This window comes from Trachurus trachurus, assembly GCF_905171665.1.
Source record: "Trachurus trachurus genome assembly, chromosome: 23".
NCBI lineage: Eukaryota > Metazoa > Chordata > Actinopteri > Carangiformes > Carangidae > Trachurus > Trachurus trachurus.
This window is the reverse complement of record NC_139912.1, coordinates 17,238,648-17,250,211: the sequence shown is the minus strand read 5'-3', so window position 1 is coordinate 17,250,211 and position 11,564 is coordinate 17,238,648. Positions and strand designations below refer to the sequence as shown.

The 11,564-nt window shown below is 41.4% G+C and overlaps 1 protein-coding gene across 3 annotated transcripts; it reads left to right on the top strand.

Annotated features, from left to right (window-relative positions):
* Positions 1-2,577: 2,577 nt before the first annotated feature.
* hcfc2 (host cell factor C2) lies at positions 2,578-11,301 on the top strand (the record flags this gene model as incomplete). 3 transcript variants are annotated; one of them, XM_083999480.1, is made up of 17 exons in its annotated part: positions 2,578-2,743; positions 4,285-4,433; positions 4,522-4,682; positions 5,557-5,759; positions 6,877-6,961; positions 7,058-7,161; positions 7,260-7,490; positions 7,579-7,782; positions 8,321-8,385; positions 8,540-8,645; positions 8,850-8,906; positions 9,015-9,067; positions 9,153-9,287; positions 9,379-9,579; positions 10,218-10,515; positions 10,599-10,671; positions 10,765-11,301. In XM_083999480.1, the coding sequence occupies 17 exons, from the start codon at positions 2,578-2,580 to the stop codon at positions 10,772-10,774; spliced, it is 2,301 nt and encodes a 766-aa protein (XP_083855606.1). In that variant the 3' UTR covers positions 10,775-11,301. The 3 variants fall into 3 exon arrangements, with proteins under 3 accessions (XP_083855606.1, XP_083855605.1, XP_083855604.1); XM_083999479.1 differs by having other exon boundaries at positions 9,150-9,287; positions 9,379-9,576; XM_083999478.1 differs by having other exon boundaries at positions 9,150-9,287.
* Between the last annotated feature and the right edge of the window lie 263 nt (positions 11,302-11,564).

The following is an 11,564-nucleotide window of genomic DNA, read 5'->3' as shown; positions in this document are numbered from 1 at the left end:
AGAAAAAAGAAACATTTTCAGCATCACCAGAAATGGTGACCAGATTTAGATAGCCTACATAAACACTAACGTCGGGTGAAATCCACCCGAACATGTGCCTGCTGAAAAAACTAGGGATGGGAGCAGGGTAACATGCCTACCTTCAATGACGTCAGTGAGCAGCATGAAGCTACCCAGGGACCCATGAAACTCAGACAACAGCAACATAATGAAAATTATGAAACAATAATTTCATGGGTGAAAATCACCCGACGTTAGTGTTCTAGGGTTAAAAAATAAAAAAATAAAAAAAGATAATAATGACATATTCAATAGCATTCAATTTTAATTCATATCAAGTCCAAACAAGCTGAACAGAGAATGATCCGGAGCAGAGTCTCATCTAACCATGGGGCATTCAGTGAATGCGGGGGTCACTTTCTGCCACTCATCTGAATACAACGTGATGATGGTGCGGCCGCTTTTCCGATGCGTCGATACGTGAGACGTGATTGGTTGGTTCAATCTCCAACAACAGCCCTGTTTGAATGGGCTCTATGCACAGCTCCTGATTAATCCAGGTGTGTCTGATCAGTTTGTCCAATCATGTAAGACAGGAAATGCCTTAAATTCAGGAAGCAGCGGGGCTGTGCATATGGGGTCAGCCGAGATGGCTGATGGCTGACCCCAGCAACTTGTGGGGTGTTAAGGCTCTTCTCTGCTGGTAAGGAGATGATCAGCAAGACTGCAGTTCTAGTTCTGGTACAGAACAGTACCATTTTCTAAGTATTTTTATTTAAAAGTTTGATTAAATCCCTTCACATCAAATGTGTCAAACTTTGGGTGTTCAGATCTGCTCGGCATAATAATGCTTTTTCATTTCTGTTTGCAATTTTGATTTCTTCAGAGTGTCACATTAACCAGTTGCAGTATCACTTTGTCTCAAGATCATGGATTTGTTCCCTGGTAACTTCTTCCCTGTCACCTTGGTCTTCCTTCAACTTATCCAGGTAAGTGTGCACTACAGTGCTCGGTCAATTTTTTAAATGTAGGTGTTTTTTTGTTGTTGTTTTTTTTGTTTTTTTTACACTAGTAACCCTTTCTGATGATGCCATGGTAACACCACTTACTGTAGGAAATCTTGTATGCCGAAGAAAATATGTAATGCATACATTATACATGTCAAGACCTCAGTGGAAAATAAATCTCAATTTCACAGAAAAAGGTGAGGGCCAGCTGCCCTCGTCCCCTCAACCCCTAAAAACAAGAATGTGGACCGTCGGCTCACAGCTTCGGCCTGCTCTCAGTCCAGTGAGTGTAGTATATGCACACGCATAAATAGCCTATATTAATTTACTGTTGGGTTGAAAATGAGAGAGGGTGACAAACTTTCTTTCATGTTGCTGTGGAATATGTTTTTTTATGCAAGTGTCACTTGTTCTTGCAGGCTGACCGGAGGCTGTCTATGGCGTTCTGTATTGAAAACACCCCAACAAGCAACAACTACCTGAAGAAAAGGCTGAATAAACTACGCAGCGCTACCAGAAAATCTCCAGGAAAAAGTTTGAAGCCCCCTCAGGAAACTGCCTGATCAACTTGTGTTGTTGCCCAACGTTTGATTTCACTTCCATAGTTCCAAAGAACTCAGCGAACTACATTTTAATTGAATCTAAATAATAAATTGTGTTGCAAAATTTTCATTGGTGTTTTTGTTTTAATTTGTCCTTCCATACAGCCTCATAGGTACCAGTTCTTTGACCTTCCCTCTGCAGCATTTGTACTCCCTGGTGGGGGGGAGGGGGGAAAAAAGATTCTACATTTCATTTAATCAAACCTAAACTCTTGTTCCAAGTCTGATTACAAAACCAATATTGTTCACTTGCCCCACACTTATCAGAATTTTCAGACATTTTTATTTGGGCTAGTTCTTCTTGGGGATAAAATCATCAGGGTAGAGTGACTGATTTTGTGACCTTGATTAAGACATTAAAGTTGAATATTTCATCTTTCTTCTAACCATTTTTTATGTTTGAGCTCACAGTAATGGATCATACTTTTGGTGAAAATATCAGCACTGTTATCTGACGATAAATGCTGTGACAATAGGCTGCTATCCCAACTTTTGTCTCACACAAGCTGCTGGTCGTCCTACAGCCTCACACCAGACTGTAGCTCCTCTCGTCTGGAGACGTGAAAAAAGGGTCTATAACATACAAAAAAGTAGGAATCCCACTATTTACTACTGATAGAAGAAAATATACGAAGAAGAATAAAGGAACAATCCCAGGTTTCTGTCCAGCACTTTGAGCAGTCTATGACTGCCTCTGTTGTAATCTCTGGGACAACTTTGATAGTTTCTTCATCAACTTGTCTTCTAGACATTCTTTCAGTGACGTTAGGTTGGTTTTATACAGTCTCTATATTGAAGCCGCGTAGACCCAATAAATAGATCCTGCCACATAAATGACTTTAATTTTTGATCCCGAAAAAGGGGCAGAGTGAGACGTCCAGTTAGCTCGCCTCTCTGGTTGGTCTCTTTGGCCCCGCCCCCGTCTTTGAAACGTCAACAGCGCCAAACTTGGGGCTTGTAACGGGAAGATGACCACTGATGCAGGAGCGCCGCAATGGAAGAAAGTCCACCCCGTTACAGGTGTGGTACCTCGCTCCAGACATGGACACCGGGCTGCGGCGATACGGGAGCTGATTGTTGTGTTTGGCGGCGGGAACGAAGGGATAGCGGAGGACCTCCATGTTTACAATACTGGTAAGCTAATGTTAGCCGGAGGCTAACTAGCAAGTTAGCGGGTAATGTTTTTAGCATGCAAAAGGAGCTAACGTTTGCCTGACTGGTGTTCGGCAGCTGTGTCGCAGCGTTGTTGACCGTAATGTGGCTTTGTTGTTGTAAACTGGGCACTACTGGGAGCTGAACAGCGGTTCTCTGCTCTGCAGACCAGCTAGCTCCAGTCCCACTTTTCTCTGAGGTCAATAACTTACATGCAGCGGTGTCGGTTATTGTTATGTTAACTGATGACACAATGGCGAGTAACGTTAACGTAAAGCAGGTCAGGGATGGAAACGTCGTTTAGGCAAAGAATGATGTATTGTTGTAAATGCATGTGTTACAGAACGTTTGTCTAAATACAGTAAAGTAAGTAAGTAAGTAAATAAACTAGTAAGTTTAACTACCTACATTTTGCTGTAACTTTCTGGTCGTTCATTTGTGCACAGGGATTCAAGTACTTAGATTTTATTTTTTATTTTTAATCATTTTTGTCTTGCCAACTTTTGAAAATACAAACAATCAAAGCCATGTAAGGGAAGGAATATCTTTATAAGTTAATGTTCACACAGCTGCAGTTTCTCTATGGCTAAACCTCCTGAACTGAGAGAGAATCACGACATTCCAGCATTTTCCCAGAAACAGTGTGTTATTTTAGTTTTTTGTTTAATGTATGACCTGTGATCAAGTAGACTAAACTCAGCTGAGTGGAATTATTAGATCGCACATGACTCTCTGTATTATATTTTACTTTATTATCACATATACATGGTCTGCCTGATCATGATCAGTAGTTTGTAACGAAATAGTCAACTCACGATACGAAATACTCACGATATGATATAAACAATGAAAATAAATTACCTAATGTAGATTCGTGTCACACATTTTTATTGATGAAATTACAATTTGGCTGCAAAAGTTGGAGACAGTGCGAGTGTGGGAGCGTTTTGCTTCACAAAGGAAGAATGAAAACAAATTTACCAGTCTCACTAGTTCTTTTTTATTATTTCTTAAAAGTTTTGAAAGCTTTTGTCTTTTGGCCTTTATACTTTCAACTCAAAATGCATTTTAATTCGTGCATCTTTGAATTTTATATTACCGTTTTGTTTTATTTCGAGATAGCTAGCAGATACATAATCAGCTATCTAAGTAGTGTCCAGCACTATTGGGGAGTGAAGTTGTCGGGAACAATAATAAGTACTATTAAGCATTAGTTAAGCATGAAATACTGAATTCTTCATTTATAACACATGAATACTCATTAGTATGTAGTTTATAAACGCAGTTAAAAATGTTTTACTCATCATTGATAAGTACTAACTGTATTTATAAACTACATACTAATGAGTATTCATATGTTATAAATTAAGAATTCAGTATTTATTAATGCTTAGTAGTGTTACGTTATGTCTAGATAAGACTTATCTCAGTGTGGCACTAATAGCTTTGCCTGTGAGAGTTGGTTGCAGATGGATCAGGATCTCCTCTTTAATGCAGTGACTGTTGTCTGCTCTCTCTTCCAGTCTCTAAGCAGTGGTTCCTGCCTGCAGTGAGGGGTGACATCCCCCCTGGTTGTGCCGCCCACGGCTTTGTATGCGAAGGAACTCGAGTGCTCCTCTTTGGCGGCATGGTGGAATATGGAAAATACACCAACAGCCTCTATGAACTTCAGGTACCGCTGTCACATTTTGTTCTGTATTGATCCTCGTGATGTAATGTAGCAGATTATAAAATCTCATTTTTGGTACTGTGTGATTCAGGCTAGTCGCTGGCTGTGGAAGAAACTGAAGCCCAGAGCACCCAGGAATGGCTTACCTCCCTGCCCTCGGATTGGTCACAGCTTCACTCTAGTGGGTAATAAGTGTTACCTGTTCGGGGGCCTGGCCAATGACAGCGAAGATCCCAATGGGAATGTACCAAGGTAAAGTGCAGATATGAATCATTACTTTACTGTACTATTCTTTATAAAACAAGGGACTTATTGAATAAGAAATATCTGCATATTATTCTCTTATATTGCTATATACTGTATGACATATTGTGTTGAGGTCTGGGGAAATGTATATGAAAGAAACATAGACCCTATAATTAAACTTCAAAAAAGAGTAATTAGAATAATAAACAAAGCGTGTTATTGTGAACCTACTAACCCATTGTTTATAAGATCATGTGCATTGAAATTTTCAGATATTTTGTTCTTAAAAACAATGGAAATATTTTTTCGAGTAAAGAATAACAGCCTTCCGGTTTGTATTCTTCAGTTATTTAAATTAAGAAAAGGAAACTATAATTTAAGAGGGTTATTGATTTCTGAAATGTGTAAAGTGAAAACTTAAAAAATGTAAAATGCAAATGTGTTTCAATATTGGGAATAAGCTCAGTGATGAGTTGAAGTTATGTAGATCTCTGTTGACTTTTAAGAAAAGTAAAATGTATAGATACAATGTAAAATAATGAATAATTATAAATACAGCAATGATAATTTTTGTTGTATTATATTGTACTATTGATATTCTAGGTCATTAAATTCTATGGAGTGTATAGGATAGGCAAATAGCCTATTCCTTTTCTGATTTTTTTGTGTCTGAAACGTATGGTTAAATCTGGCTAAACTGTCCACACAAAACGGTTGATTTTGATGCTGGTTTTATGTGACTGAAATAAACAATTTCATTAATTCAAAATATAAATATATGCTCCCAGTGCAAATACAATGTCAGTGTTGAATCTTACTGAGCAGCACCGAGATTGTACAGTTTGGCAGTGACCTTTTTCTTCTTCTTTGACCTTCTCAGGTACATGAGTGACCTTTATGAGCTGGAGCTGCAGTCGTTGTCCGGGGCGAGAGGCTGGAGCATCCCAGAAACAAAAGGTGGAGGTCCTTCAGCGCGGGAGTCTCACAGCTCGGTGGCTTACAGCGGCCACAGCTCCACCAAGCTCTACATCTATGGAGGGATGCAAGGATGCCGGTTAAGCGACCTGTGGCAGCTTGACCTTGGTAGGACAACCTTCTCTTTCTGTGCAGACAGTGGAGTCTCTGGAGGGAAAACTCTATTCATCCATAAAGTATTGTGCAGACTTAAATGCAAAACTATGGTTTATTTACATGTTGGTACGTCTTAAAGCAGGGGTTTTCAAAGTGTGAGGCGCGCCTCCCTTGGGGGGCGCCAGAGAGTTTGAGGGGGGGCGCAACATGAGAAAAAGAAAAAAAGAAAAACTGAAAACATTCAAACAAAAGATGAGTTACATGTCACTTGCACATAGGGCTAAATGATTAATGTTTTTGCAGTAGCCTATAGTTTGCAATTATATATATTAAATATATATTATTATACACGATCTTGTAACACACAGACTGCGATTATGCTCGACTGATGTGTCAGGGAGCAACACTCCCGACGTGTCATAAACGGACGCTTGGTCAGGGCCCTTTCGCGTTGTACACTGACGTCCAAGGTGCCGCAATGCAAGTGATCAGAGAGACTGTGTTGCAGGGAGAGCGGAGCTCAGCTGGCCTCGGCTGAATGTAGCACTACGTCGGCTGTGGAACTATTCTGGTTAGAAAAAGAAGAGCGTCAGGTGCTGCACAGCGTCAGGTATAACTTCATATGAACGCAGCTCAAAGCGACCCGGTGCCTCTCATAGTGACCAAGCTCAGATAAATACATTGGATCAGCAGTAGCACCGCGTGTCCTCCCGCATAAAGCCGCAATATACTGCTCCCAAAAAGAAAAAAAAAAAAAAAGCTTTACGTCGTGGCGGAGTTTTCCTCTTCTACAGCTGAACAGCTGACATGTGGTCAAGACGTACAGTGGAGACCTGTCACAGCTGAGAAACAAGCTTGTAAATCAAACAAATCCTACAGGAAAGACCAATTTATGTTTAATGAATCAAATATTGTTTTTGTCATAGTAACTGATAATAAATAGGCTATGTTTAATTCTCTTCTCTCTTTTTTTTTGGGGGGGGGGGGGGGGGGGGGGGGCACAGCTGTTTATTTTTCATTAAGGGGGGCTCACTCTCTCACACTTTGAAAACCCCTGTCTTAAAGGAAGCAAGAAGGAGTTGTTTGGAATATTTAAATGATCTCATCTTTAACCCTCACTCTTGTTTAGACACTATGGTGTGGTCAACGCCTCAAACAAGGGGTTCCATGCCACTTCCCAGAAGCCTTCACTCTGCTAATGTCATCGGGAACAAGTGAGGGATTCACATTAACAGATATAATCTTGAACTCTTGTGCCATCAAAAGTCCTCTCTCTTTAACTCTCTCTCCATGTATCCCTCTGTCTGCAGGATGTATGTGTTTGGAGGCTGGATTCCTCTTTCAGAGTGTGATGAAGACGATGATTTAGAACCCAAGTGGATCTGCTCCAACTCTTTAAATGTGCTCAACTTAGGTCAGTGCTTCTCACCAAGATACTATGTCATTGAAACGTTGTCATTCTCATGATGAAACTGTGAGCAGGTTCACTGTTGCCTTGTTTTCATACTACAGAGACAATGAGCTGGCACAGCTTGGGTCCAGAGGAGCAGGACGACATCGAGTCCCAGCTGCAGAGCCAGGGACCCCAGAGTGACGACCCGTACGCCTGCAGGCCCAGAGCCAGGGCCGGCCACTGCTCCGCCGCCGTGGGCTCCAGGCTCTACATCTGGAGTGGCCGTGATGGATATCGTAAGAGCTGGAACTACCAGGTCTGCTGCAAGGATCTGTGGTACCTGGAGACAGGTGAGGACTCCTTTACAAGTGAGCGACACAGCCACACACAAAAAAAAAAACAGTGACTCAGGATTATAATCTGTGCTCTCTGTACCAGATAAACCAGGCCCTCCAGAGCCAGTGCTGCTCATCAAATCCACAGTCAGCATGCTCCATGTGGCGTGGCGCCCCCTGGCTGCAGCAGACTGCTACATCCTTCAAATCCAGCCAGTGTGTCCTCCAAAGAGCAGCAATCCACTCGGCAAACTGGGCGATCCCACACAGACAGATACACAAGAGGGAAAGGATAAAGATCCTGCAGGTGAGAGGAAAGCAGATATGTGTATCTCATATATAGATACAAGTATTCATTTTATTTCATAGTTTTGTATTTTATTCTCTCCCACCATGATTCTTATAGTACACACGCAGTGATATAAGTGTCTGTGGATGCACAGATTATATCTATATATATTTAGAGTGTCGACTAAGCATAGGTGGTTGCATATGTGTATGGACATGTAGGTATACAGTATATGAGTATGCATCCTCTTTTTTCCTTTACTTTTTCTAGTAGTATTGTTATTTATTTATTCATTTTGTTTTCATCATTATTATTGTTGATGTTTCTTGTATGTGCCTTCTTGTTCTGTGTTGCTCGCCGTTTATAAAGCTGGCAAAATGTGCAATAAATATGTTTACAAAAAAAAAAAGATGTGTAGCTCTCTTCCAGGTGAATGTTTCTGCAGCGTGTCAGTGCAGGATGGGGGAAAGGACAAAATGGACACAGTATCTGTCAGGGTGAAAAACATCAACTTTGTGTCATTACACTAAAACCTTGCTTGACTGTCTTCTCTCAGGTGTCCAGACCCTCCAGACTGAAAATGAAAGAACCACAAATAGAGAGGAGAAGGTTTCAACTCAGGTAGGTGTGACTGACCTAACAAATAATACATGTCTGGAGTCAGATGCAGTGAACAGCTACGCCTATGTTGTTGTTTAGGTGGAATAATACGCCAGTGGTGCTTCCTGTTTAAAACAAAAAAGTCTCATTCTTAAATTTCCTCCTTTAATTTCAGGATATTTCGGTACAGCAGGAAACTTCATTGAAATCGTCAGAGAGCCAGGGACCAGGGGGGAGGAGTGCTGCAAGAGACCCCAAGGTCTCAGACCCCAAGAGCTGCTGTAAGTCCTGTCAAGATCCAGTCTGCCCTTTAACTGGGTTAACCAGAATGTTCAGCTCCACACATGTAAACCTAGACCAAGACAAAAGTTGGACTGTGTGTGTTTGATGTTAGAGGACTGCACCAGTGGATGTTTTTACTGGCGCTAGGTATTCGTTCTGTTGAGCTGATGAAATGGGTTTCTGCTGTGTTGTGTTTGTTGTAGCTGCTGGACATGAGACATCAGCAGCAGAGGTCAGCAGCTCAGCTCAGCATCAGTCAGGTAAGGATGAAGCTCATGCTCAAATGTCAGTCATCAACTTACTGACTCAGCTCCAGAAGCTCAATGTGGACTTCTTTTTTTTTTTTTTTTTTTTTAAATCTTTGACAGACAAACCTGTTTCTACCGACAAGACAGCAGATTTCTATGCCCACATGGATCAGGTGAGGTTCACCTCTGAAGGGACTTTTTTAGACCTTTTGATTTGGTTTGGTCCAAACTAAGAACTGTCACCTCTGGGTTCAGCAGGATTCAGGCCAGGCCGTGTGGTTTGACGTGGGTGTGTTCAAAGCCCTCTTCTCTGAGGTCAGCCACTACTTCCTCCCTGCTGACAGCGACCAGGTGATGTCAACCATCAGCTGCCGGCCCCCAAATAATAAAGAGGTAAAAACCCACAACAGCATCCTCTTGCTGTTCCTCTAGTTGAGGAAAATCCACGACTTATCGTCTTGTCTGTGCTTTCTCTTCCCATCAGCCCCACCACCAGAGGAAGCTGCCAGGGCCTCAGGACTACGAGGGCAGAAAGAAGCAGGAGCTCAGTCCAGGTCAGACCTACAGGTTCAGGGTCGCGGGCATCAACTGCTTCGGCCAGGGAGACTTCAGCTCAGTCAGCGAGTTCAAGACCTGCCAGCCTGGTTTCCCTGGAGCGCCCTCTGCTGTCAAGATCACCAAGGTGGTGTGTGAAGTTTTTTCTGAGCAAGGGATGTCACTCACGATTATAGATTTTCTTTGTACGGTTATTGTCAGAGAAATAATCACGGTATTACGATTATCACGATTATTATGCATTAATTAATTTCACAACATATGAATGTGTAAAATCAAATACAGTCAAAATATAATTACATTACAAATTTTTACACTACATATTTCAAGTATCTACTATTCATATATAACCAATTATTAATCCTCCAAGGGAAGTGTTTTAAATATTCAAATCATTAATTGTCATCTACTGTATACCAAATGTTTAAGTTTATTTTAATTGTTTGTTTTTATCACAAATGAGACGCTAACATTTAAATTCCTACCAATTGTATGTTACGTTAGGTAAATGGACCAGTATTTCTTACATTTACCTTAACCTTTGTGCACATCTGCCTCTGTGTTTCCAACATAATCTTTTTTGGAAAGTGACGGTATTTAAGAATCTTTACGATTAATTAATTGTGGCATTTAATACCGCGATTAATTGTGAAAACAAGTAATCGACAATAGACATCCCTATTCTGAGCACATCAGGATGTGGAGATTCACGCTGATAAAAAAAAAAAAGAAGAGCTGTGTTATTCTAATCCGTCCTCTTCTGTTCAGGCCAATGATTCAGTCCACATCACATGGGAGTCTCCGCCCTCTCCGTCGGGCCGGATCCTGGAGTACTCCATGTACATGGCGGTGAGGAAGAGCCGCTCCAGTACGTCGGAGCGTCCGGGACAGATGGCCTTCATCAGGATCTACCGCGGCACTAAAACGTCGTGCTCCGTCAACTCCACCCACCTGGACGACGCCCACATCGACTGCTCCGCCTCCAACCGGCCAGCCGTCGTCTTCCGCATCGCCGCCAAGAACGAGCAGGGCTACGGCCCGGCAACGCAGATCCGCTGGATTCAAGGTGGGTGAGCTCGTTGTTTCTAGTCTCCGTTCACTGGTCCCCGTGGACAGACGCCAACGTTATTCCTCCTCCTGTCCTTTCAGATCCCTGTAAACTGCGTTCATCTGCATCTAAAGCAGACAACAGCGCTGACGCCGACCAGGACGCCGCTGACAGGTAACCACATTAAACTCATGTTTTCTCTTGAACTTTATATTGAAAACCTGACTTCACATGTTTGTTTGTTTTTTCTTTTTTCTTTTCTCACAGCTCCAGCTGAAAAGGTCGGGTCCAGTGAAAGTTTGGGGAACAGACTCAGGGAGTGATGTACGCCGTTCAGATGTTGTATGATATTACCCAGAGAGTTTTGTTAATTTATTTTTTTACATATTTAATTATGCCATTGTAAATATATGTACAGTTTCACAGAATGTGAAACCACTTGGCTATTTTAGTAACACTTTGTGAAATAATACCATGACATGATGTAGACCAAACTACAACTGTTACCACTATTATTTAAAAGTCTTTCCAGGTTAGAATTGCCTTTGCACTAACTTCACCACCCACTACTAACACTGTGTCATGTCTGGGAGTGAAACACAGGTGGTGAGAAGCTTTCAGTGGACCACTCTAACAATCTTAATCCTAACCATCCAGATTTTAAAATGTGGATCATCTGAATGAAGGAATATTGTTTTTTAATCAGATGAGGTCTGTTCTGGGTTTAAGGTCATTGTTAATGTATTTGTCTTTGTATTTGACTACATGTTACTGCACATGATCTGTATCATTACATATCTGCACTCTATGTCCTCATTTTGTTTTTTTCATAATTTTCATGGCATCATTTATCAGTACAGTTTCTGCTTCCAACAAAAGAAGAGCACAGTTTCTATGTGTAATATGAATTTAAAAACTTTGAATGTCACATTAGACGTAGAATTCTACAGAAATTCCAGGAAGAGTTTTTCCAGTACCCATTCACTAACTAGACCAAATTATTCAAAGAAAAACATGTCTGAGGGTTGTGTGTGTTCTTGGGGGTCAAGTCAAGTGGGACAGCAGAA